This window comes from Anas platyrhynchos, chromosome W (genome assembly GCF_047663525.1).
Source record: "Anas platyrhynchos isolate ZD024472 breed Pekin duck chromosome W, IASCAAS_PekinDuck_T2T, whole genome shotgun sequence".
In the NCBI taxonomy this organism is placed as follows: domain Eukaryota; kingdom Metazoa; phylum Chordata; class Aves; order Anseriformes; family Anatidae; genus Anas; species Anas platyrhynchos.
Genome location: NC_092620.1, coordinates 7,763,163 through 7,789,206, shown reverse-complemented (window position 1 = coordinate 7,789,206; position 26,044 = coordinate 7,763,163). Strand labels below are relative to the sequence as shown.

Here is a 26,044-nt window from a genome sequence, read left to right as displayed (position 1 = left end):
TATGGGTGGGGTTGGGATTGGGATTGGGATTGGGGTTGGGGCTGGGGTAGGGGTTGGGATTGGGGGTGAGGTTGGGGTTGGGATTGGGATTGGGATTGGGATTGGGGTTGGGATTGGGATTGGGATTGGGATTGGGATTGGGATTGGGATTGGGGCAGGGGCAGGGGCTGGGGCTGGGGCTGGGATTGGGATTGGAATTGGAATTGGGGTTGGGGTTGAGGTTGGGGCAAGGCCTGGAATTGTGGTAGGGATTGGGATTGGGGTTGGAATTGGGATTAGGGTTGGGATTGGGATTGTGGTTGGGATGTGGATGGGGATGGGGTGAGGAGGGAGTAGGGGTTGGGATTGGAGTTGGAGTTGGGATTGGGAGGGGATGGGGATGGGATGGGGATGGGGGTGGTCTGAAATGGGATTGGGATTGGGATTGGGATTGGGATTGGGAGGGGATAGGGAAGGGAAGAGGAAGGGGAAAGGATTGGGGTGGGATGGGGATGGAGTAGGATGAGGTGGGATTGGGATGGGAACAGGATGAAATGGGATTGGGGTTAGGACCAGGACTAGGACTGGGATTGGGATTGGGATTGGGATTGGGGTTTTGGGGTTGGGATTGGAATTGGGGTTGGGATTGGGATTGGGGTTAGGACCAGGACTAGGACTGGGATTGGGATTGGGATTGGGATTGGAATTGGGGTTGGGATTGGAATTGGGGTTGGGATTGGGATTGGGGTTAGGACCAGGACTAGGACTGGGATTGGGATTGGGATTGGGATTGGAATTGGGGTTGGGATTGGAATTGGGGTTGGGATTGGAATTGGGGTTAGGACCAGGACTAGGACTGGGATTGGGATTGGGATTGGGATTAGGGTGACCGGTACCACCCCCCCGCCCCCCCCCCCCCAGCCCACCAGGTGATCTCGGAGGCGCGGGGGCCGTGTTACCGCGTGCTGCAGGAGGGGCGCTGCGCGCTGCCCACCCTGCGCAACATCACCCGCCAGATCTGCTGCTGCAGCCGCGTGGGCAAGGCCTGGGGGCCGGCGTGCCAGCGCTGCCCCCCCTTCGGCTCCGGTGAGCCCCCCCGGGACCCCCCAAACCCCTTGGGATCCCCCCAAAAAAAACCCTTTAGGGCGGACCCCCCCAAAAAAAAACAAAAACCCTTTGGGGAGCCTCCGTTTCATGGGATTTGCACCCAAAGCCACGGGCTCACCCTTTGGAGGGGTTTTTTTTTGGGGGGAGGGGGGTAATTTTTTTTGGGGGGGGTCCATTTTGACACCCCCTCCCCCCCCTTCAATTGCAGAGGGGTTCAAGGAGATCTGCCCCGCCGGCCCCGGCTACCACTACTCGGCCTCCGACCTGCGCTACAACACCCGCTACCTGGGCCAGGACCTGCCCCGTGTCCCCCTGGGGCGTCCCCGTGTCCCCTCCCCAGCTGGGACCGCCGCCCGTGAGCCCCTTGTCCCCCCCGCTTTGTCCCCCCCCACCCCCCCCGGCTGCCAGGACCCCCCCTCACCCCATTGCTCTGCCCCACAGCTCGCTGGCGCCCCGGTCGGCCGCCCCCCAGCAGGTCACCGCCTGTCCCCGAGGTGCCACCGCGGGTCCCCAGGGTGCCACAACGCGTCCCCGAGGTGCCACCATGCGTCCCACACGTGCCACCGCGTGTCCCCGAGGTGCCACCACGGGTCCCCGATGTGCCACCACGTGTCCCCGAGGTGCCACAACGCATCCCCGAGGTACCACCACGTGTCCCCGAGGTGTCACCACATGTCCCTGATGTGCCACCACGTGTCCCTGAGGCACCACCGCATGTCCCTGAGGTGCCACATGTCCCCAAGGTTCCACAGCGGGTCCCTGAGGCGCCACAACGTGTCCCCGAGGTGCCACCAGACGTCCCCGAGGTGCCACAACGCGTCCCCGAGGTGCCACCGCGCATCCCCGAGGTGCCACCACCAGCCCCCGAGGTTGTCATCGTGCCTCGACCCACCCTGGGGCTGCTGGGACCCCTCCCCACGCCACCCGGCCCGGAGGGTCCGGCACCAGGTAGGGCTGGGGCACTTGTGCACGGCTGCACACGTGTGTGCACCGTTGCACGCATGCATGGTTGCAGATGTGCGCAGGGTTGCACTGTGTGCAGCTGTGTGCGTGCATTTTATTTTATTTTTTGCACGTGTGGTTACGCTCTGCGCCGTTGCACATACACATCTCAGCACAGGCGTGCAAGGTCACACGTGTGTGCATGTGGCTGTGCACTTGTGCATGGTTGCATGCTTGCATGGCTGCATGTGTGCAGTTGCATGTGCACATGTGCTCAGTTACATGTGCAAGCAGTTATGTGTGCAATTTGCATTTATTCAGTCTCATTTGTGCACAGTTATAGGCGTGCACAGTTACACACGTGCGTGTTACACGTGTGCACACCATTGCAGGCTTGCCCAGCTGCATGCAGCTGCAGTAGCACGTGTGCATCTCATGCATGCACAGCTAAATATATTGTGCACGTGTGCACGGTTTGCATGCATGACTATTTGCACACGTGTGCACGGCTACATGCATGCCTGCTTACACACGTGTGCACAATGCCTACTTACACACGCCTACACGTGTGCATGTGTCCTGTATGCCTATTTGCACACATGTCCACAGTTGCATGCATGCTTGATTGCGCACACGTGCACAGTGTGCATGCGTGCATGTTTGCACAGGTGTGCACAGCTGCACGCCTGCCCGTTTGCACACACATGTGTTACTCACGTGTGCCCGCTTGCAGCCGCCGGCAGCGTGTGCGAGCGGAACCCGCGGATCTGCGGCCCCGGGCGCTGCGTCCCGCGCCAGGGCGGCTACACCTGCCTGTGCCACCCCGGCTTCTGGCTCAGCACCCAGGGCACCCACTGCATCGGTGAGCGGCGCCCGGCCCCTCCCTGGGCACCCATGTCCCCGTGCACCCACCTCCCCCTGCACTCATTTCCCCGTGCGCCCATTTCCCTGTGCACCCACCTCCCTGTGCACCTGTTTCCCCATGCACCCACCTCCCCATGCACTCACCCGTTTCCCCGTGCACCTATTTCCCCGTGCAGCCACCCATTTCCTCATGCACCCATTTCCTCACGCACCCATTTCCTTCTGCACCCATTTCCCCATGCGCCCACCTCCCCATGCACCCACCTATTTCCCCATGCACCCACCTCCTCATGTACCCACCCATTTCTCCGTGCACCCATTTCCCCATCTATCCACTTCCTTGTGCACCCACCTCCCCGTGCACCCACCTCTCCAAGCCCCAATTTCCCCCTGCCCCCATTTCCCCATGCACCCGTTTCCCCACGCACCCACCCATCTCTCCATGCCCCCACCTCCCCGTGCCCCCATTTCCCCCTGCCCCCATTTCCCCGCGCACCCACCTCCCCACTCCCCTCTCCCCCTTCCCTCCCACCCACCTCTCCATCCGTCCCCGCTCCTGTCCGTCCGTCTGTCCCCATTGCCGTCCGTCCCCCCGCCTGCCCAGACGTGGACGAGTGCCGGCGCAGCCCCCGGCCCTGCGCCCCCGGCCGCTGCGAGAACACGGTGGGGAGCTTCCGCTGCGTCTGCGGCCCCGGCTACCGGCCCGGCCCCGGCGGCACCGACTGCCAAGGTCAGCAGGGACGGGGGGGGGACAGAGGGGGACAATGGGGACAACGGGGATGGGGCTGAGGTGGCCGTGTCCCCGTAGATGTGGATGAATGCGCCCAGAGCCCCTCGCCCTGCGCCCAGAGCCGCTGCGAGAACTTGCCCGGTGGCTACCGCTGCGTCTGCCCGGCCGGCTACCAGGCCAGCACGCCCACGGGACAGTGCCAGGGTGAGCGGGGACACCGGGCTGTGGGGACACTGGGTGTGGGGACACCGGGGTGTGGGGACACCAAGGGTATGGGGACACCAAGGGTATGGGGACACCATCTGCGTGTTCAACACCCATGGGGTCATCGTTCATGGGGTCACCATCCATTGGGTCACCATCCATGGGGTCACCGTGCCATAACGCCACCATCCAAGAACTCAACATCTATGGGGTCAGCAGCCATGGGGTCACCATGCCATAGTGTTGCCATCCACGGGGTTAAACATCCATGGTGAACCCATCCATAACCTCCCAATACGTGGTGTCCCCATGCGTGGTGTCCCCATCCATGGTGTCCCCATCCATGGTGAACCCATCCATAACCTCCCAATACGTGGTGTCCCCATCTGTGGTGTCCCCATCCGTGGTGTCCCCGTCCGTGGTGCCACCACCCACGCCCTCCCCGCGGTGCCACCACCGCCGCCCCCTCTCCGTGCCGCGCAGACATCGACGAGTGCGAGAACCACCTGGCCTGCCCCGGCCAGGAGTGCGCCAACACGCCGGGCTCCTTCCAGTGCCGGCCGTGCCGCGACGGCTTCGAGCTGCGCCACGGGCGCTGCGCAGGTACCCGCGTCCCCCCACGTCCCCCCTGTCCCCCCGAGGGGGGGGCCAACCCTTAATTGTGCCACCCCCTAGACGTGGACGAGTGCGCCACGGGCTCGCCCTGCGGTCCCCACGGCCGCTGCAGTAACACCGAGGGCTCCTTCCACTGCCAGTGCCGGCGCGGATACCGGGTGGGTGCCGGCGGCGCGCCATGCGCGGGTGAGTGGTGGGGGTGGCGTGGGGATGGTGCCGTGTCCCCCCCACACCCGACGGCCCCCCCACGGCCCCCATCTGCCCACAGATGTCAACGAGTGCCTGGAGGGCGACTTCTGCTTCCCCCACGGCGAGTGCCTCAACACCGAGGGCTCCTACAGCTGCCTCTGCGCCCAGGGCTATGCCAGCACCCCCGAGGGCACCGCATGCGTTGGTCAGAGCCCGGCATGGTCCCGGTCCCTGTCCCTGTCCCTGTCCCTGTCCCCGTCCCCATACCCATCCCGGTCCCATTGCAGTCCCCATTCTCATTGTGGTTTCTATTCCAGTTGCGGTTTTTTAGTCCCAGTTAATCTACTCAGTCCCATCCCCGTGCCTATCCATGTCCCCATCCAATCCCAATCCTATCCCCATCCCAATCCCATCCCCATCCTATCCCATCCCAATGTCTCTCCCTGTCCCCATCCCATCCCACCCCAATCCCAACCCCCATCCCATCTCTGTCTCCATCCCATCCCCATTCCCACCCCAGTCCCCATCCCCATCCCAATCCCATCCCCATCCCACCCCAATCCCATCCCCATCCTACCCTTTTTCCACCCCAATCCCAATCCCACCCCAATCCCATCCCATCCCTTTTCCACCCCATCCCCATTTCCATCCCAATCCCAATCCCACCCCAGTCCCATCCCATCCCACCCCACCCCTCCACCACCCACCCACGCATCCGGGTACCACGGGGTGCCACCAGCCCCTTGTGTCCCCCTCTTTCCCCGTATCCCCCCTGCCCCCGTGTCCCCCCGCTGTACCCACGTCCACCCCGTGCCCATGTCCCCCCCGTCCTCACCCCGTGTCCCCCCCCAGACGTGGACGAGTGCCAGCGCAGGGACGTGTGCCGGGGCGGCCGCTGCGCCAACACCGACGGCGCCTTCGAGTGCCACTGCCCCGCCGGCTTCCGCACCGACGCCGAGCGGGCCCAGTGCCATGGTGAGGGGCTGGGGGGTTGGGGGGGGGGATTTTGGGTGCCCCCCACCCTGGGGCTGGCGGCGAGGGTGGCCCTGTCCCCGCAGATGTGGACGAGTGCCAGGAGCACGGGGCCGAGTTGTGTGGGGCTGAGCGCTGCAAGAACTTGCCCGGATCCTACCGCTGCGTGCCCCCCTGCCAGCCCGGCTACCGGCCCCAGGACGGCGGGGGGTGTGAGGGTACGGGGCCATGGGGACGGGGACAGGGCCATGGGGATGGGGATGGGGCCATGGGGACGGGGATGAGGCCATGGGGATGGGGACGGGGCCATGGGGATGGGGATGGGGCCATGGGGACGGGGATGAGGCCATGGGGATGGGGACGGGGCCATGGGGATGGGGATGGGGCCATGGGGACGGGGATGAGGCCATGGGGATGGGGACGGGGCCATGGGGATGGGGATGGGGCCATGGGGACGGGGATGGGGCCATGGGGATGGGGATGGGGCCATGGGAACGGGGACGGGGCCATGGGGATGGGGATGGGGCCATGGGGACGGGGATGGGGCCATGGGGATGGGGATGGGGCCATGGGAACGGGGATGGGGCCATGGGAACGGGGATGGGGCCATGGGGATGGGGATGGGGCCATGGGGATGGGGACAGGGCCATGGGGACGGGGATGGGGCCATGGGGACGGGGATGGGGCCATGGGGACAGGGACTGGGGCACGGGGATGGGGATGGGGGTACGGAGAGGCTGAGGGGACCCTGCCCTAGGGGACAGTGGGGACACCACTATGGGGTTTAGGGGCAGGGGGATTTCTCCATGGGGTTAGGAGGGTGTGTTGGGTCTGTCTGAGCTGGAGTCACCTTTTCCCTGCAGCAGCCCGCACAGTGCTGTGCTCTGCACTCGTAGCTGGAACAGCACTGATATCACTCCAGTGTTGTGTCTATTGCTGCGTAGTGCTGGCACAGCATCAGGACTCCTAAGCCCCCAAGAGCCAGCAGGCTGGGGGTGGGCAAGTGATGGGGAGGGGACATTGCCGGGGCAGCTGACCTAAACCAACCAAAGGGATATTCCATAACACCTGATGTCACACTCAGCAATAAAAGGGGGGGCTCTCGTGGGGGAGGGGGCTGTTCCTCCTGAACAACCACTACGCGTTTGAGGCCCTGCTTCCCAGGACGTGGCCGAACACCGCTCGCTGATGGGAAGTAGAGAGTAATTTTTTTCTCTCTCTCTGTGCTTCCGCGCGGACTGATTGTTTCTTTTGTATCTGTTTCTCCTTCCCATTCCCTTTCCCTTTAATTAAACCTTTCTCATCTCAAACCTCGAGTTCTCTGTGTTGTATTTTCTCCCCCTCCTTCTGAGGAGAGGGGGAGTGAGAGAGCGGTTGTGGTGGAGCTTGGCTGCCCACTTGAGTAAAACCACCACAGTCCTTTTTGGCGCCCAACGTGGGGCTCGAGGGTTGAGATAACAATAGCATTGATTGAAGTATTTACAACTAACATATCGATAGTCATAATGTTCGGTTTTCTGGCAATACTTTTCTGTGTGGATATGTTGTATGTAGCCTACTCTCTGTTTTCTTTTTTCCTTTACATCCGATCGGAGAAAGTGTTGAAGTCTGTGCTTGTTTTCTTTATCGTGTCGTGCTGTAACATACTGGCCTTCAGTTTTGTTTGGTATTCAGGCCCGGCATGGTTATCCTCCTGGTCTCCTGGAGATTATCTTATTGAAAATATTAAGAATTACAGCGCCTTCTTTTTTGCCCCTAGCAGTCAATCAGTGAATAATATCGGGTGTGGTGCCTTCTACTTTTCTCCCTGTGGGCTAATTACAGCAGCCTTTCAGTATCTTGGATACCCTTGGTCAGATATTATCCTCCTATTACTAGGTTTTGTGTTTGTCTTCTTCCCCAAGGTAAAGCAATTTATTAAGAATATTATCCAAGGACCTGTCCCCAGACAAAGTTGTGGGTGGCAAGGTGTGTGGGGGGATTTGGGCAGGTACCTATCACGGTTTTCTCCTCCAATGGTTCTAAATTTCACCCCTGAACAAGTACAAAATCCAAGGAAACTGGTACAATGTTTGAAAGACGTATGCCCTGACCCTGGCAATACTAGAGAACTCCACCAGATTGCTGCACTCTGCTGGGGTCTGGCTTACGCCTATCAAATATCAATTAACATTGCCCAGCACCCTCAAGGGAATAGGGAGGTTCTTGAATTTGACGATGAGACAGCACAAACTGTGACCACCCTAGAGGACCGACCATCTATGGTATCAGTCGCCCCTGTAGTAAAGACGAAACAGTGGAAACGGAGATCAGGTCGTTTAGTACGGGAAGAAGCTCCTCCTACAGATGAGGGAGAAGAAGAAAAGGCAAGCAGCTCTAAAGCAGCGTTATCATGGCAACATCACAAAGGAGAGACTGAAATCATAGATGAATCAGAAACTACTCGGTCTCTATCCTTGAGTGAGCTGCGAGAACTACGAAAAGACTTCAGTCGCCATCCAGGTGAGCACATCCTCACCTGGCTGCTTCGATGCTGGGATAGTGGGGCCAATACCCAACAGCTAGAAGGCAATGAAGCCAAGCAGCTGGGATCCCTTTCCAGAGAACGGCTCATTGATAGAGTAATTGGAAGAGAGGCACAAGTTATCAGCCTCTGGAGGCGAATCCTAACAGCTGTGAAAGAAAGGTATCCCCATAAAGAGGATATTGTCTACCAAGTAAACAAATGGACCACTATGGATCAGGGCCTCCAGCAGCTGCGGGAATTAGCTGTGCTGGAGATGATTTATAGTGATTTAAATAATGCCCAGACACCTACAGACCCCGATGAAGTTCAATGCACAACATCCATGTGGCGGAAGTTTGTACGGGCGGCACCCCTAACACATGCCAGCACACTGGCAGTAATGGGTTGGGATGAGGGGATGGGGCCAACTGTGGACACCGTGTCCAATCAACTTCATAAATATGAAGAAAATCTCTCTGCCCCAGTACGGGGCTGCATTTCAGCTGTGGAGAAATTGTCCCAACGGCTAGATGAACACATAGCTTCGTCCTCACCTAAACAAAAAAATCTTTCGGCCATCAAGCGCCAGCAGTCCCCGGCTCAAACAAGGGAGAATCCAGGACGCACACCGCGAGGTACCTTGTGGTTTTATTTACATGACCATGGGGAAGATATGAGGAAGTGGGATGGTGAACCGACCTCGGCCCTAGCTGCTCGGGTACGTGAACTACGGAAAGATACAGCAGCAACAAAGAGGGCCCCTAAGAGGATTGCTGCTCCAGTTTCTGTTGAACAGTCCCCCAGAGGCAGTAGAAGGAATAGTATTACTCCTGACCCTGACGAAGAGACTTCTGCTTCACATTTGGAAGAATTAATTGATAGATACTCCGACCAAGACTAGTGGGGCCCTGCCTCTGGCCAGGTAGAGGAGAGGGACAACCGGATTTACTGGACTGTGTGGATTCGATGGCCTGGCACACCGGAACCGCAAAAATATAAAGCTTTAGTGGACACAGGCGCACAGTGTACCCTAATGCCATCAGGCCACCAAGGGGCAGAACCCATCTCTATCTCTGGAGTGACGGGGGGATCCCAAGAGCTAACCATATTGGAAGCTGAAGTGAGTCTAACTGGGAAGGAGTGGCAAAAGCACCCCATCGTGACTGGCCCAGAGGCTCCGTGCATCCTCGGCATAGACTACCTCAGGAAAGGATACTTCAAGGATCCAAAAGGGTACCGGTGGGCTTTTGGCATAGCTGCCTTGAGCACAGAGAAGATTAAGCAGCTGTCTACCCTGCCTGGTCTCTCACAAGACCCTTCTGCTGTAGGACTGCTGAGGATTGAGGAACAGCAAGTGCCAATTGCGACTACAACTGTGCACCGGCGGCAATATCGCACCAACCGAGACTCCCTGATTCCTATCCATGAGTTAGTTCACCATCTGGAGAGCCAAGGAGTGATCAGCAAGACTCATTCACCTTTTAACAGTCCTATATGGCCAGTGCGAAAGTCCAATGGCGAGTGGAGGCTAACAGTGGACTATCGGGGCCTGAATGAAGTCACACCACCACTAAGTGCAGCAGTGCCAGGCATGCTAGAACTCCAGTACGAACTAGAGTCAAAGGCAGCCAAGTGGTATGCTACAATCGATATTGCTAATGCATTTTTCTCTATCCCTCTAGCAGCAGCATGCAGGCCACAATTTGCTTTCACTTGGAGGGGCATTCAGTATACTTGGAATCGACTGCCCCAGGGGTGGAAACACAGCCCTACCATTTGCCATGGACTGATCCAGACGACACTGGAACAGGGGAACGCTCCTGAACACCTGCAGTACATCGATGATATCATTGTATGGGGTAATACAGCAGAAGAAGTTTTTGAGAAAGGGAAGAAAATAATTCAAATTCTCTTGAAAGCTGGCTTTGCCATTAAACAGAATAAGGTCAAAGGACCTGCACAGGAAATCCAGTTCTTGGGGGTAAAATGGCAGGATGGACGTCGCCACATTCCAACGGATGTGATCAACAAAATAACAGTTATGTCTCCGCCAACTAGCAAAAAAGAAACACAAGCTTTCCTAGGTCTTGTGGGATTTTGGAGAATGCATGTGCCCGGTTATAGTCAGCTTGTGAGTCCTCTATATCGAGTAACTCGGAAGAGGAACTCGTTTGAGTGGGGCCCTGAGCAACAACAGGCCTTTGAACAACTCAAACAAGAAATAGCTCGTGCAGTAGCCCTTGGGCCTGTCCGTACTGGACCAGCTGTGCAAAACATACTGTACACTGCAGCTGGGGAGCATGGGCTCACCTGGAGCCTCTGGCAGAAGACCCCAGGAGAAACTCGAGGCCGACCTTTGGGGTTCTGGAGCCGGGGCTATCGAGGATCAGAAGCCAATTACACCCCAACTGAAAAGGAAATATTAACAGCATATGAGGGGATTCGAGCCGCTTCAGAAGTTGTTGGTACAGAAGCACAACTTCTCTTGGCCCCACGGCTACCTGTGTTACATTGGATGTTCAAAGAGAAAATCCCCACTACACATCATGCAACCGATGCTACGTGGAGTAAATGGGTAGCGTTAATTACACAGCGGGCTCGAATGGGAAAACCCAACCGCCCAGGAATCCTGGAAGAGATTATGGACTGGCCAGAGGGCAGGGATTTCGGAGCACCAACAGAAGAAGTAACTCGTCCTGAAGAGGCACCACCATACAATGAGTTGCCAGAAGACAGAAAGCAGTATGCGTTGTTTACTGACGGATCCTGCCGTGTGGTAGGGAGCCATCGGAAGTGGAAAGCTGCTGTGTGGAGTCCCACACGACAAGTTGTGGAGGCCATGGAAGGGGAAGGTGAGTCGAGTCAGTATGCAGAAGTGAAAGCTATACAACTGGCCCTAGAAATTGCTGAAAGAGAAAAGTGGCCGGTACTATATCTCTATACTGACTCATGGATGGTGGCAAATGCGCTGTGGGGGTGGCTGCAACAATGGAAACAGAACAACTGGCAGCGCAGAGGTAAACCTATCTGGGCTGCTACCCTGTGGCAAGATATTGCTGCTCGGGTAGAAAACCTGGCTGTAAAGGTACGTCATGTAGATGCCCATATGCCTAAGAATCGTGCTACCGAAGAACATCAGAACAATGAAGAAGTAGACAGAGCTTCAAAAATTGAAATAGCTCAGGTGGACCTGGACTGGGGACGTAAGGGTGAGCTGTTTGTAGCTCGATGGGCCCATGAAACATCAGGACATCTGGGGAGGGATGCCACTTACAGATGGGCTCGTGATCGAGGGGTGGACCTGACCATTGAGGCCATCACACAGGTTACCCATCAGTGTGAGACCTGTGCTGCAATCAAACGAGCCATGAGGGTAAAGTCTCCCTGGAATAGAGGGAGATGGCTTGGATTTCGTTATGGTGAGGCCTGGCAGATTGACTACATCGGACCACTTCCACAAACCCGCCAAGGTAAACGTTACATACTCACCATGGTAGAAGCAACTACTGGGTGGCTGGAAACATATCCAGTAAACCATGCCACGGCCCGAAACACTATCTTGGGCCTGGAAAGACAAGTGTTGTGGCGACATGGTACACCAGAAAGAATTGAGTCCGACAATGGGAGTCACTTCCGAAATAATTTGATCACTTCCTGGGCCAAGAGACATGGCATTGAATGGGTGTACCACATCCCTTATCACCCACAAGCCTCTGGGAAGGTTGAGAGGTACAATGGACTGTTAAAAACTATGCTGCGAGCATTGGGTGCTGGGACATGGAAACATTGGGATATAAATCTACCAGAGGCCACTTGGCTAGTTAACAACAGGGGGTCTGAAAGCCGTCCTGGTCCTGCTAAAACAAAACCCCTACACACTGTGGGAGAAGCTAAAGTCCCTGTAGTGCATGTGGGGAAGTGGATGGGGAAGGCAGTGTGGGTTGCCCCTGCCATGGGAAAAGGCAAACCCACTCGTGGGATTGTCTTTGCCCAAGGACCAGGGTACACCTGGTGGGTAATGCAGAAAGATGAGGATATCAAGTGTGTGCCACAAGGAGATTTAACACTGGGAGAAAATTAATCTGTTATCCAAGTTATGTGTTGTAGGAGGACACTGCAGAACCAATGACAGGTCAACTTTGCAAGGAACCGGGCAAGTGCAACAGTGATGTGAGCTAAGCTGGTGCTCGTGTCAAGAAAACCAACTTCGCATGTCCTGAGTGACCACTTTAACAGATGAAGCTGAAACCATCAACAGTTTTTATGAGCATTTTGGGAAAAGACCTATAGAATAAAGAGAAGTACAGACATAAAAATGCTTCAATGGACAGAAAACAATGGTGATGAGAACATCTATATACTAAACTGTACCTGACTGTGACACAAATGTTATGGAATAAGGGGTGGAAGTTGTGTTGGGTCTGTCTGAGCTGGAGTCACCTTTTCCCTGCAGCAGCCCGCACAGTGCTGTGCTCTGCACTCGTAGCTGGAACAGCACTGATATCACTCCAGTGTTGTGTCTATTGCTGCGTAGTGCTGGCACAGCATCAGGACTCCTAAGCCCCCAAGAGCCAGCAGGCTGGGGGTGGGCAAGTGATGGGGAGGGGACATTGCCGGGGCAGCTGACCTAAACCAACCAAAGGGATATTCCATAACACCTGATGTCACACTCAGCAATAAAAGGGGGGGCTCTCGTGGGGGAGGGGGCTGTTCCTCCTGAACAACCACTACGCGTTTGAGGCCCTGCTTCCCAGGACGTGGCCGAACACCGCTCGCTGATGGGAAGTAGAGAGTAATTTTTTTCTCTCTCTCTGTGCTTCCGCGCGGACTGATTGTTTCTTTTGTATCTGTTTCTCCTTCCCATTCCCTTTCCCTTTAATTAAACCTTTCTCATCTCAAACCTCGAGTTCTCTGTGTTGTATTTTCTCCCCCTCCTTCTGGGCACGGGGATGGGGATGGGGGTACGGAGAGGCTGAGGGGACCCTGCCCTAGGGGACAGTGGGGACACCACTATGGGGTTTAGGGGCAGGGGGATTTCTCCATGGGGTTAGGAGGGGGACGGACAGCAGGGGCCATGGCATGGGGGACATCAGGGACAAGCCAATGGGGCACAATAGGGACAAAGCTATGGGGGACATGGAAAAAACAACGGGGATGCTGGGGACAAGCCAATGGGGTCGAGGTGCAGGGGGACTTCTCTATGGGGTCAGGATGGGGATGGGCAGCAGGGGACATCAGGGACAACACCACGGGAGATAATGGGGACAAAACGATGGGGGACATTGGGGACAAGCCAATGGGGCCACTGGGGACAAGCCAATGGGGTCGAGGTGCAGGGGGGCTTCTCCATGGGGTCAGGATGGAGACGGAGAGCAGGGACCATCGGGGGACAGTGGGGACCCCCCCATGGGGCTGAGCTTTTGGGGGACGGCTCCACGCTCCCCCCCCCAATGTCCCCACCGCCCCCTCCCCCCAAAAAAACGTCACCTCCCCGCTTGCAGACGAGGACGAGTGCGCCGAGGGGGGGTCCCGCTGCGGCCCCCACGCCGCCTGCCACAACCTCCCCGGCTCCTTCCAGTGCGCCTGCCACCAGGGCTACGAGGCCGCCCGGCACGGCCACCACTGCCAGGGTACGGGGACAGCGGGGACAGCAGGGGGGGGACACCCAGAGTGACACTGAGCCCCCCCCCCTTCGTGTTTCCCCCCCAGACGTGGACGAGTGCGCGACGCTGCCGGGGGTGTGCGGGGCGGCGCGCTGCGAGAACGTGGACGGCTCCTTCCTCTGCCTCTGCCCCGACGGGGGGCACGAGTTCGATCCGGTGACGGGGACGTGCGGGGGACCCCCCCCAGCGACCCCACTCCTCCGGCCCCCCCCGGAGCCGTGGAAGCCCCCCCGGGCTTGGCGGCGTGCTTCAGCCCCGCCTGCGGGGTGCTAGCGCCCAACGTCAGCCGGCAGCAGTGCTGCTGCAGCGTGGGGGGCGCCTGGGGGGTCCGCTGCCCCCCCCCGAGGCCGTGCCCCACGCCTGGAACCGGTGGGGACATGGGGACGCTATGGGGGGGGGAGGGGATTGGGGATGGCGTGGGGTGGGAAGGGATTGGGGTGGGAGTGGGATTGGGGATGGGGATTGGGATTGGGGATGGGGATGGGGATGGGGATTGAGGATGGGATTGGGGATGGGATTGGGGATGGAATTGGGGATGGGATTGGGGATGGGATTGGGGATGGGGATGGGGATTGGGGATGGGGGATTGGGATTGGGATTGGGGATGGGATTGGGGATGGGGATGGGATTGGGGATGGGGATGGGGATGGGATTGGGGATGGGATTGGGGATGGGATTGGGGATGGGGATGGGGATTGGGGATTGGGGATGGGATTGGGGATGGGGATGGGGATGGGATTGGGGATGGGATTGGGGATGGGGATGGGGATGGGGATGGGGATTGGGGATGGGGGATTGGGATTGGGATTGGGGATGGGATTGGGGATGGGGATGGGATTGGGGATGGGGATGGGGATGGGATTGGGGATGGGATTGGGGATGGGATTGGGGATGGGGATGGGGATTGGGGATTGGGGATGGGATTGGGGATGGGGATGAGGATGGGGATGGGGATTGGGGATGGGGGATTGGGATTGGGATGGGAAGGGATGGGGATAGGACTGGGATGGGATGGGATTGGGATGGAGATAGGATTAGGATTGGGATGGGATTGGGATAGGATTGGGGGGGTGGAGATGGAATTGGGATGGGGTTGGTGATGGGATTGAGATAGATTGGGATTGGGACTGGGATGGAATGGGGATGGGATGGGGATGGGATGAGGATGGGACTGGGATTGGGGTGGGAAGGGATTGGGATGGGTTTGGGGTGGTGATGGGATTTGGGATGGGGATGGGGATGGGATTGTAAAGGGATTGGGATTGGGGTGGGTATTGCCAGGGATTAGGACTGGGATGGGATGGGATTGGGATCGGGGTGTGGATGGGGACAGGGATGGGCTGGGGATGGAGTCAGGATGGTGCCAAGGTGCAGGGGGGGTGACACCTCTGTCCCCCCCCCCAAGCCGAGCACCGAGCCCTCTGCCCCCACGGGACCGGCCAGACCACGGGGCCCCAGGGCTCAGCAGCAGGTCAGTGCGGCCGCGGGGGGGGCACAGCGATGGGGCCCCCCCCATTTGGGGGCTCCCTCCGTTTAGGGACTCCCCCCCCTACTCAGGGGCTCCCCCCTGTATTTAGCGGTTCCCCAATGTTGGGGATGCCCCCCCATTTTGGGGATGCCACCCCTGTTTTGGGGCTCCCCCATTTATGGGATGCCCCCCGTTTTGGGGACTCACCCCCCCTAATTTGGGAATGGCCCCCATTTGGGGGACTCACCCCTCCCATTTTGGGGATGTCCCCATTTTTCAGGGTGCCCCCTCAATTTGGGGATGCCCCCCCTATTTTGTGGGGTTACGCCCCTCCCCTTTTGGGTGCATCCCGCCTATTTTGGGGCAATACCCCCCCTATTTTGGGGTTCCCCTCCTATATAGGGGCTCCCCCGTTTCGGGGGTGCCCCCCCCAATTCCGAGGACCCTCCCCCTGACGTCGCCCCCCACCTTACCCCCTTACCCCCCAGATGTGGACGAGTGCCGGGTGTTCGCGCCGCAGCTGTGCCGGGGGGGGGTCTGCATCAACGCCGCCCCCGGCTTCAGCTGCTACTGCCCCAGCGGCTACTACTACGAGCAGGAGCACCTGCAGTGCGTGGGTGAGCACCCAGCACCCCCAGCACCCCCCCAGCACCCCCCCAGCACCCCCAGCACCCTGACCTCAGCACCCCCAGCACCCTACTTGTGCCCTGGGTGCACCCTGCCTGCACCCTGAGCACCCTACTTGCATCCTGAGCACCCTGAGCACCCTGCCTGCACCCTGAGAGCACCCTACTTGCACCCTGACTGCACCCTAAGAGCACCCTGTGCACCCCGAGCACCCTACTCGCACCTTGAGCACCCTGCCCTCAGCACCCTGAGCACCCTGCCAGCACCCCCAGCACCCCCAGCACCCCCAGCACCCTGACCTCAGCACCCTAATTGTGCCCTGGGTGCACCCTGCCTGCACCCTGAGCACCCCGAGCACCCTAATTGTGCCCTGAGTGCACCCTGAGCACCCTCTTTGCACCCTGAGCACCCGACTTGTGCCCTGACTGCACCCTGAGTGCGCCCTACCTGCACCCTGAGCACCCTAATTGTGCCCTGAGTGCGCCCTACTTGCACCCTGCCTGCACCCTACTTGCACCCTGAGAGCACCCTGAGCACCCAGCCAGCACGCTGAGCTCCCTACCTGCACCCTGAGCACACAACCTGTACCCAGAAAGCACCCTAAGAGCACCCTGGCTGCACCCTGAGCACCCTCTTTGCACCCTGAGCACCCAACTTGTGCCCTGCCAGCACCCTACCTGCACCCTGAGCACCCTGCCTGCACCCAGCCAGCACCCTGAGCACCCAACTTGCATCCTGAGCACCCTGAGCGTGCCCTGTCTGCACCCTGAGCACCCAACTTATGCCCTGAGTGCGCTCTACCTGCACCCTGAGCACCCTAATTGTGCTCTGAGTGCACCCTGGCTGCACCCTGAGCACCCTCTTTGCACCCTGAGCACCCAACTTGTGCCCTGAGTGCGCTCTACCTGCACCCTGAGCACCCTACTTGCACCCCGCCAGCACCCTGAGCACCCTGCCTGCACCCAGCTCACACCCTGAGAGCACCCTACCTACACCCTTCCAGCACCCTGCCAGCACCCTGAGCACCCTACTTGCACCCTGCCTGCACCCTGAGCACCCTGCCAGCACCCAGCCAGCACCCTGAGCACCCAACTTATGCCCTGAGTGCACCCTACTTGCACCCTGAGCACCCAACTTGTGCCCTGCCAGCACCCTGCCTGCACCCTGAGCACCCTAATTGTGCTCTGAGTGCACCCTCCCTGCACAATACCTGCACCCTGAGCACCCAACTTGTGCCCTGAGTGCACCCTCCCTGCACCCTCAGCACCCTGCCTGCACCCTGTCTGCACCCCGAGCACCCTACTCGCACCCCAAGCACCCTGCCCTCAGCCCCCCGAGCACCCTTCCAGCCCCCCGAGCCCCCTTCCAGCCCCCCCCCCCGTGCCCCCCACCCCCTTGCCGACCACCACCGCCCCCCCCCCAGATAACGACGAGTGCCAGGACGAGGACGCGGAGCCGTGCATCGGGGGCCGCTGCGTCAACACGGTGGGCTCCTACTTCTGCTCCTGCGCCCCCCCCCTGGTGCTGGACGGCTCCCAGCGCCGCTGCGTCACCAACGACACCCGCGCCATGGGTGAGGCCACCCCCTGTCACCCCCCCCGTGTCACCGTCACCCCCCCCGTGTCGCCCTGTCCCCACGTGTCCCCATATCCCTGCCCTATGTCCCCGTGGCCCCCCATCCCCGTGTCCCGGCACTGTCCCCTGATGCCCCCCCCGTGGCCCCATGTCCCACATCCTGATGTCCCACGTCACCGTGTCCCCACGTCCTGTGTCCCCATACCCCCATGGCGCTGTATCCCCCATGTCCCCAAATCCCCGTGTCCCCGTGTCCCCATGTCCCACATCCTGATGTCCCACGTCACCGTGTCCCCACGTCCTGTGTCCCCATATCCCCATGGCGCTGTATCCCCCATGTCCCCAAATCCCCGTGTCCCTGTGTCCCCATGTCCCACGTCGCCTCCCCTTGTCCCACATCCCCCTGTCCCACGTCACCATATCCCCGTGTCCCCATGTCCCCATGTCCCACATCCCTTCATCCCAGTGTCCCCCATTGTCTCCCCACATCCCACATCACCTCCCCATGTCCCCACCTCACTGTGTCCCCATGTCCCCGTGTCCCCATGTCCCCATGTCCCCGTGTCCCCATGTCCCCGTGTCCCCGTGTCCCCATATCCCCACGTCCCCGTGTCCCCATGTCCCCATGTCACTGTGTCCACATGTCCCTGTGTCCCATATCCCCATGTCCCTGTGTCCCATATCCCCATGTCCCCCGTTGCCTCCCCACGTCTCACGCTGCCTCTCCGTGTCCCCACACCCCCCGTCACCATATCCCCATGTCCCATGTCCCCATGTCCCTGTATCCCTGTGTCCCCGTGTCCCCATACCCCACGTCCCCATGTCCCACGTCCCTTTATCCCAGTGTCCCCTGTTGTCTCCCCACATCCCACGTCACCTCCCCATGTCCCCATGTCCCCGCATCTCACATCCCCATGTCCCCATGTCCCACGTCCCCATGTCCCCGTGTCTCCATGTCCCCATGTCCCTGTGTCCCCATGTCCCCCGTTGCCTCCCCACGTCCCACGCCACCTCCCCATGTCTCCACGTCCCCCTGCCCCCATGTCCCCATGTCCCCTGTCCCCACATTACCATGTCCCCATGTCCCTGTGTCCCATATCCCCATGCCCCACGCCCCACATCCCCATGTCCCCATATCCCCCGCCGCCTCCCCGCCTCCCCACGCCCCCCGTCACCGTGTCCCCGTGTCCCCCCGTCCCCAGAGGAGGACCCGGCCGTGTGCTGGCAGGAGGTCGGCCCCGACCTGGTGTGCGGGCGCCCGCGGCTGGACCGGCAGGCGACCTACACCGAGTGCTGCTGCCTCTACGGCAAGGCCTGGGGCATGGACTGCGCCCTGTGCCCCGCGCGACACTCAGGTGCCACCGCCGTGTCCCCGATGGCCCCGTGTCCCCACATCCCCATGTCCCCGTGTCCCCTACGTCCCCATGTCCCCGTGTCCCCATGTCCCCACGTCCCTATGACCCCACAGCCACGTGGCCCCATAGCCTCATGTTGCCATGCACCCCTGTCCCCTACGGCCCCTTGTCCCCTTGTCCCCATGTCCCCATGTCCCTAAGGCCCTATAGCCTCACATCCCTGTGTCCCCATGTCCCCCCATGTCCCTGTCCCCCCCCCCATGCCCACGTCCCCATGCCCCCTCCCATGCCCACGACCCCCCCATCCCCTATACCCATGTCCCCATGTCCCCATGTCCCCATGTCCCCAAGACCCCACACAGGGGGACCCCCACCCTGCCCCCCTCCTACCCCAGCAATAGGGACCCCCCCCAGACCCCCATAATGGGGACCCCATGGGCACCCCCCAGAGTGGGTCCCCCTTAGACACCCCCCCCATGATTGGGACCCCTTGGACCCCCCCCATAACAGGGACCCCTTTGCCCCCCCCAATAATGGGAACCCCTCCCACCACCCCACAACGCCCCCCCCCTAATGGAGACCCCTTGGGCACCCCCCATATAACAGTGCCCCCCCCACCTCTTTACACCCCCCCCCTTAGCATCCCCAATTTTTAGGACCCCACCCCCATTTTTTTTCTCTCCCCCCCCCCAGATGACTTCGAGTTCCTCTGCAACGTCCTGCGCCCCCCCGGCCCGGGGCTGGGCCCCCCCTACGAATACGGCCCCGAATACCCCCCCCACTACGGGCTGCCCTACGGCCCCCTCCCCTTTGGGGGTCCGGGCCCCCGCCTGCCCCCCCCGGGGCTGCGCGCCGACTACGACCCCTATGGGCTGGGGGGGGGCTACGACCCCCGCGGGGACGCCCTTTACGCCGCCCCCCCCCGCTACGAGGACTTGGAGGATTTCGAGGGGTCCCGCCGGGGCCCCCCCCGCTCCTCCCGGCCCCCGCCTGCCCCCCCAGCGCCCCCCAGGACCCCCCCCCGTGGCTCTTCCAGCCCCACGGCGTGGCCGAGCGGCCGGGGCGAGCCAGCGAGGACGGTGAGTTTGGGGGGGAGGGGGGGATTGAGGGGTTTTGGGGGGGGATTTTGTTTTTTTTATGGGGAGGGGGCTGACGGGGACCCCCCCCCGCAGACCCCCGGGACGAGGCGCTGCCGCCGGAGCTGTGCGGGGTGCTGAGCGGCTGCGAGCACGGGCGCTGCGTGCGGGTGCCCCAGGGCTTCACCTGCGCCTGCGACCCCGGCTACCGGCTGGACGCGGCACGCGTGGCCTGCGTGGGTGAGACACGGCCTAATCCCGGCCTAATCCGGCCTAATCCGGCCTAGTCCCGGCCTAGTCCTGGCATAATCCCGGCCTGATCCCGGCATAATCCCGGCATTATCCCGGCCTAATCCGGCCTAATCCGGCCTAGTCCCGGCATAATCCCGGCATAATACGGCCTAATCCGTCCTAATCCGTCCTAATCCGTCCTAATCCGTCCTAATCCGGCCTAATCCGGCCTAGTCCCGGCATAATCCCGGCCTAATCCGGCCTAATCCCGGCCTGATCCCGGAATAATCCCGGCCTGATCCCGTCCTAATTCCTTCATAATCCCGGCCTAATCCCGGCCTAATCTGGCATAATCCAGGCCTAATCCCAGCCTGATCCCGGCCTGATCCCGGCCTAATCCTGGCCTAATCTCGGCCTGATTCCGGCCTGATCCCGGCACAATCCCGGCCTGATCCCGGCATAATCCCAGCCTGTTCCCATCCCAATCCCATCCCATCCCAAACCCCAGTCCAAGCCCAAATCCCACCCCATCCCATCCCCAATCCCACTTTAATCCAACCCCCAATCCCACCCTAATCCAACCCCAAATCCTACCCCAATCCTACCCCAATCCTACCCCAAATCCCGATCCCATGCCCATTCCATACCCCCAATCCCAATCCCACCCCAATCCCATCCCCACCCCCCCCAATCCCATCTGCAACCCCTTCCCACCCCAGTCCGACCCCAAATCCAATCCCAATCCCACCCCAAATCCCAACTAAATCCCAATCCCGCCCCAAATCCCAACCAATCTCAGTCCCACCCCAAATCCCTTCCCATCCCAACACAAACCCATCCTAATCCCACCCCAATGCCATCCCAAATCTCACCCCAATCCCATCCGCAACCCCTCCCCACCCCAGTCTAACCCCAAATCCAATCCCAACCCCAATCCCACCCCAAATCCTACCCAATCCCAATCCAACCCCAATCCCACCCCAATCACCCCTCAAATCCCCCCCAAATCCTCCCCAATCCTACCCCAATCCCCCCCCCAAATCCCCCCCAATCCCAATCCCACCCCAATCCCTCCCCAATCCCCCACAATCCCAATCCCACCCCAAATCCCACCCCAATCCCATCCCCATCCCCCTCAATCCCACCCCAAAACCCACACAATCCCAATTCCACCCCACCCCAATCCCACCCCAATCCCATCCCAATCCCATCCCAATCCCCCTCAATCCCACCCCAATCCCCCCCAATCCCAATCCCACCCCAATCCCCCCCAACCCCCCCCAATCCCACCCCAAATCCCACCCCATTCCCCCCCCAATCTCCCCCAATCCCCCCCAAACCCCCCAATCCCACCCCAATCCCACCCCAAATCCCCCCCAACCCCCCTTAATCCCCCTCCCCGACCTCCCCTGACCCCCCCCTTTTCCCCGCAGACCTCGACGAGTGCTCGGAGGCCGCCCTGTGCCGGGGGGGCGCTGCCTCAACACCCCCGGCTCCTTCCGCTGCCTCTGCCCCCCCGGCTCTGTCCCGGCGCAGGGACCCCCCCGCTGCGTCCCCGCGCGCCCCCCGGCCTGAGCCCCCCCCTCCCCATCCCGGGGGGGGGGCCTGTATTTATTGTCTGGATATATCGGAGCTGGGGGGGGGGGGGATGGAGAGACACTGGGGGGCACCGTCCGGCATCCCCCCCCCGCCCGCTGTGGGGTGAGGTGGGGGGGGGGCTCCTGGGGGTGCCCATGGGGGTGCCCGGCCCCCCGCTCCCTCCCCCCCCGTCCATGTGAGCCCCCCCTCACTTCCCCCCCAATTTTTACAGAATAAAGGTTTTCTATAAAATGAGCTGGGGGGGGGGGGAGTTCTTTCATCCTAATAGGGTCGGGTGGGGGGGGGGGCTGTGGTGTCACAGGGACTGGGACCCCAAATGGGACCCCCCCCTCATGAGTCTGGACCCCCCTACTTGGGACTGGGACCCCTCTATGGGTTTGGGACCCCCCCCAGTGGGACTGGGACCCCCCCCATGTATCTGCTCCCCCCCTCAATGTGTCTGCCCCCCCCAATGGGACTGGGAGCCCCCCATGTGTCTGGGACCCCCAACCCCCCCCAGTGACCACAGCGAGCCCGTCGCGCTTCGAGCCCCCCGTTTATTGCCCCCCCTCGTCCAGCAGCCCCCCGTCCTCCTCGGGGGGGTCCGGGGGGGGGCGCAGCGCGGCGCTGACCCCGTGCAGCTCCAGCAGCTGCTGGAAGGCCGCCAGCAGCAGCAGCGCCGCCGTCACCCCCAGCAGCAGGTAGGCTGGGGGGGGGGGACACAGCGGTCAGAGACCCCCACCCCCCCGTGGAGACCCCCACCCCATGGAGAGATCCCCATGGAGACCCCATCCCCATGGAGACCCCATCCATGGAGACCCCCCCCCAATGAAGACCCAATCCGCCATGGTGACCCCATCCATGAAGACCCCGCCACCATGAAGACCCCACCCCAATGGAGACCCAACCACCATGGAGACCCCAACCATGAAGACCCCAACCACCATAAAGACACCACCAGAAAGACCCCACCCCAATGGAGACGCCAACCACGGAGACCCCAACCATGGAGAACCCAACCACCATAGAGACCCCAACCATGAAGTCCCCCAACCACGAAGACCCCAACCACGAAGACCCCAACCATGAAGACCCCACCCCAATGGAGACCCCGCCCCAGTGGAGACCCAACCACCATGGAGACCCCAACCATGGAGACCCAACCACCATAAAGACACCACCCCAATGGAGACCCCAACCACGAAGACCCCAACCACGAAGATCCCAACCATGAAGACCCCAACCATCTAAACCCCAACCATGGAGACCCCAACCATGAAGACCCCAACCATAAAGACACCTCAGGGACAGCCCTAGGGCCACCACGGCCACCGTGTGGCCTTGGGGATGTGGTGGCCTTGGGGATAAGATGGCGCTGGGGACATGGTGGATATGGGGCCGTGGGGGCTATGGGGCCATGGGGGCTATGGGGACGTGGTGGCCCTGGGGACATGGTGGCCTTGGTGACGTCATGGCTTTGGTTGCCATCATGGCTTTGGTGACGTGGTGGCCTTGGTGACGTCATCACCTTGGTGGCACGGTGGCCTTGCTGACATCACACCCTTGCTGACGTCACGGCCCCGCGCGCCCGTCCCCATGGCAACCGCCACTTCCGGCCCCGCCCCGCCGCTCCGCCAACAGCTTCCTCCCGCGCTCCTCACGTGACCGGAAGCGGAAGCGCCATGGAGCCCCCGGGAGCGGCGGCGGGGCTCGGTGCGGACCCCCCGGCGCCCCCCCCCTCCCCCGACCCCCCCTGTCCTCTCCCCGCAGCCCCCAAGCGCCGCGGCCCGGGCCCGGCCCCTCCGCGGATGGCGGAGCCGCGGCCGCTCTTCGACGACACCAGCGGCGACCAGCGTCTTCGACGACCCAGTCCCCTAAAGTCCCGCTCGATAGTCTTCAGGCTTCTATCTTCAGTATTATCACTGCCGGCCTGGACTATCAAAAGACGATAGTAATCAGAGGGGAAAACCAGGTTGGGAAGCTTTCTGGCAACGTCCATGACCCTAGCCCCAGGGAGGCAGCAGACTTCCCTACGGGTAGGGTCAGGCTAACAAATAGGGCTCTCTGTTCCCCTCACAAGGAAGTTGCCTTCTCAGGGGAACAGAGGGAACTTCTCAGGGTCCTTGGTGGCCTCCAAGTTAGCTCAGCGTCATGGCACCGAGTCACTGTGAAGGAGCTGCTGGAATAACGAGACAACAACCTAGTTCTATTAAAATATATATTGCTCTTTTGAGGACTGCTGCGGGGCTAGCGGCAACACGGCAGTGGAAATTTCCGTCCTGACATTGCGTTATGCCTTGACATCAGGAACAGGGTGGTTTGAACTGCCAGGGAACGGACCATGGGTTCCGGGTCTTTCTCTGAAGGCTGGAGGACTGCAAAAGAAAGAAGAGCAGAGATGAAAACCCACTCCTTGCAGAGATCCCCAGGCATCCCCTGCAGAGCATGCCAGCCCCACTCGACTCTTCCCCAGGCCAGGAGGAGCAGGAGGGACAAAGGAATCCGTTGAAAGCTGCTGCTCAGCAATGTCCCAAATGCAGCCACCAGTCCTTCCCCACCTGCGCACCACAGGTCAAGTGGGGCACCTTCACAAGCTGGTTCCCTCACCACCTGCCTCCATCCCTTGGGAGGATTCACACACTCCAGGAATCTCCTGGACTCTTTCCTCTCGCTATTGTGCTTCCCCATGAGAGCAAGGGCTAGCAATCGTGACCCTGCTCCTAGCTGCTTGTAGGCTGTCTCATCTCCCTCTTCGTCCTGGTTGCATGCTCTACAACAGGCTCCCACCTTCTGTCAGCCTTACTGCCCTTTCCCCTGACTCTTCCTCAGGGACACTCAACCCTTTCAGCGGCACTGCCCAGCTCCAGGCTGGGAGGCCATTCCCTGACACCACAGGCTACCCCGTCTCCTCTCCCTCGTTCCTATGGCTGCATTGCTCCTCCGCCCCGAAGCATTTCCCTGGAGCAGGGCAAGGCACGGGGGCCTCTGCCGCTGTCCCCCCAGCCCCAGCACACCCCCCACTGCCCTCACTCACCGTTGAGGATTTCATTCAGCTTCTCCTCGCTCTGGTCCTCGCAGTAGCGCGCAGCAAGACCTAGACACAGAGACCCCATCAGAGCCCCGCTCCCCAGCACGCTCCCAGCAGCGCAGCCCCTGGCCTGGCCAGCCAGGCTGTGCCCCCTCCTACACCCTGGAGCAAGGGCCCAGTCGGGGGGCTCTGAGGGCAACAGGGCAGTGCCTGGGGCTGCCAAAGGCTGCCCCAAGAGGGACCCAGGGGCTGGGCTCACCAATGAATCTGACGGCCTCAAGTCGCAAAAGGGTCTGAGTGGCCTGCAGGTAGGGCTGGCTCTGCTGCAGGTATTCTTCTACTCTGCCTCTGTCCTGCTGCAGCTGGAGAGAGAGAGAACGCAGGGTCACGGGGCTTGCACACCCTCTCCAGGGTCTCCTCCAGCATTCTGGGGGCAGGGAGGGCAGAGGGGCCTCCAGAAGAGCCCCCTGGGGCTCTGTGCTGGCAGGAAGGGAGCGAGGATGCGGCTGCAGGCAGCGGGCTCTGGCCGGGCGCGTTTGCCCAGCTGGGGCAAACCAAGTTGGGGCCTTACCAAGCACGCCCCGATCCTCCACGTCTGTTCTGTCTGGGCCAAGCGCTTGAGCTCCTTGCATCGCAGAAACTCTGCAGCCACGGCGAGAGCTTCCCCAGAGGCCTGCGGAGCAGCAGAGGTTGGGAGGTAGCAGCACAGCCTTGGGAAGGAGACCCTCTGTCCCCTCCTCTTGGCAGGGCTGCGAGCCTTTCCCAGCGCGTTATGGGAGGCTGTGGTGGGGGGCAGCGTGCACTGGGTTCAGTGGCCAAGGCAAGGCCACGGGACAGCCACCATCGGAGGCAGCTCATGCTGCCGGCCAGAGATCCCCCAGAGCAACCCTGTGGCATCAGCACACCCTTGCCCACATAACTGCTCAGCTCTGAGATCTGTACCTTTGCTACGCTCTCACTCTGGTCTCTCATGTGAAAGTAGAGTGGGAGAAGGCTCCTGTGAACCGTCCTCTTCATTTCCTTCTTCCTTTGCCACAGCACAGCCTCCACCACGGCTTGGAAGAGGCAGATGGAGTGCTCCCGCACCTGGCTGGACGCCTGGCAGGGAGGAGGACAGGAGGAATTTCAGCATTAGCGTGGCCGATGTGAAGGGAGCTCCCAGCACTGTGAGATGCTTCAGCGCTGGATCCTTCCCAGAGGAGCTGCTCAGGGGCAGCTGCAAGGCCTGGTGCCCGTGAAGGGCAACGCAATCGGTTGCCATCGCAGGCTGCCCGCCAGCCACCCCACTTTCGCCACCAGCCGCACCAGCCATGCCCAAGCAGAGCTCCCCAGCGC

General features: G+C 60.9%; 1 protein-coding gene and 1 long non-coding RNA gene across 2 annotated transcripts in view; one reads left to right on the top strand and one right to left on the bottom strand.

The window, feature by feature from the left end:
• Nucleotides 1-21,675, top strand: part of LOC140000570 (latent-transforming growth factor beta-binding protein 4-like) — a 55,963-nt gene extending 34,288 nt beyond the window's left edge. The window contains 22 exon segments of the mRNA XM_072030590.1: nucleotides 901-1,065; nucleotides 1,295-1,441; nucleotides 1,528-1,727; nucleotides 1,830-2,034; nucleotides 2,762-2,890; nucleotides 3,497-3,622; nucleotides 3,701-3,826; nucleotides 4,310-4,429; nucleotides 4,502-4,627; nucleotides 4,710-4,835; nucleotides 5,483-5,605; nucleotides 5,689-5,820; nucleotides 13,610-13,738; nucleotides 13,818-14,005; nucleotides 14,008-14,140; nucleotides 15,177-15,242; nucleotides 15,728-15,856; nucleotides 17,290-17,439; nucleotides 18,644-18,796; nucleotides 19,490-19,875; nucleotides 19,969-20,112; nucleotides 21,537-21,675. Coding sequence (XP_071886691.1) covers nucleotides 901-1,065; nucleotides 1,295-1,441; nucleotides 1,528-1,727; nucleotides 1,830-2,034; nucleotides 2,762-2,890; nucleotides 3,497-3,622; nucleotides 3,701-3,826; nucleotides 4,310-4,429; nucleotides 4,502-4,627; nucleotides 4,710-4,835; nucleotides 5,483-5,605; nucleotides 5,689-5,820; nucleotides 13,610-13,738; nucleotides 13,818-14,005; nucleotides 14,008-14,140; nucleotides 15,177-15,242; nucleotides 15,728-15,856; nucleotides 17,290-17,439; nucleotides 18,644-18,796; nucleotides 19,490-19,875; nucleotides 19,969-20,013 — 3,104 coding nt within the window. The 3' untranslated portion in view covers nucleotides 20,014-20,112; nucleotides 21,537-21,675.
• A 3,234-nt stretch (nucleotides 21,676-24,909) lies between these two features.
• LOC140000571 (uncharacterized) lies at nucleotides 24,910-25,765 on the bottom strand. The gene is made up of 3 exons (XR_011805617.1): nucleotides 25,652-25,765; nucleotides 25,281-25,382; nucleotides 24,910-25,071 (listed from the first exon to the last, which is right to left on the bottom strand). It is a non-coding gene; the product is annotated as an uncharacterized lncRNA (long non-coding RNA).
• Between the last annotated feature and the right edge of the window lie 279 nt (nucleotides 25,766-26,044).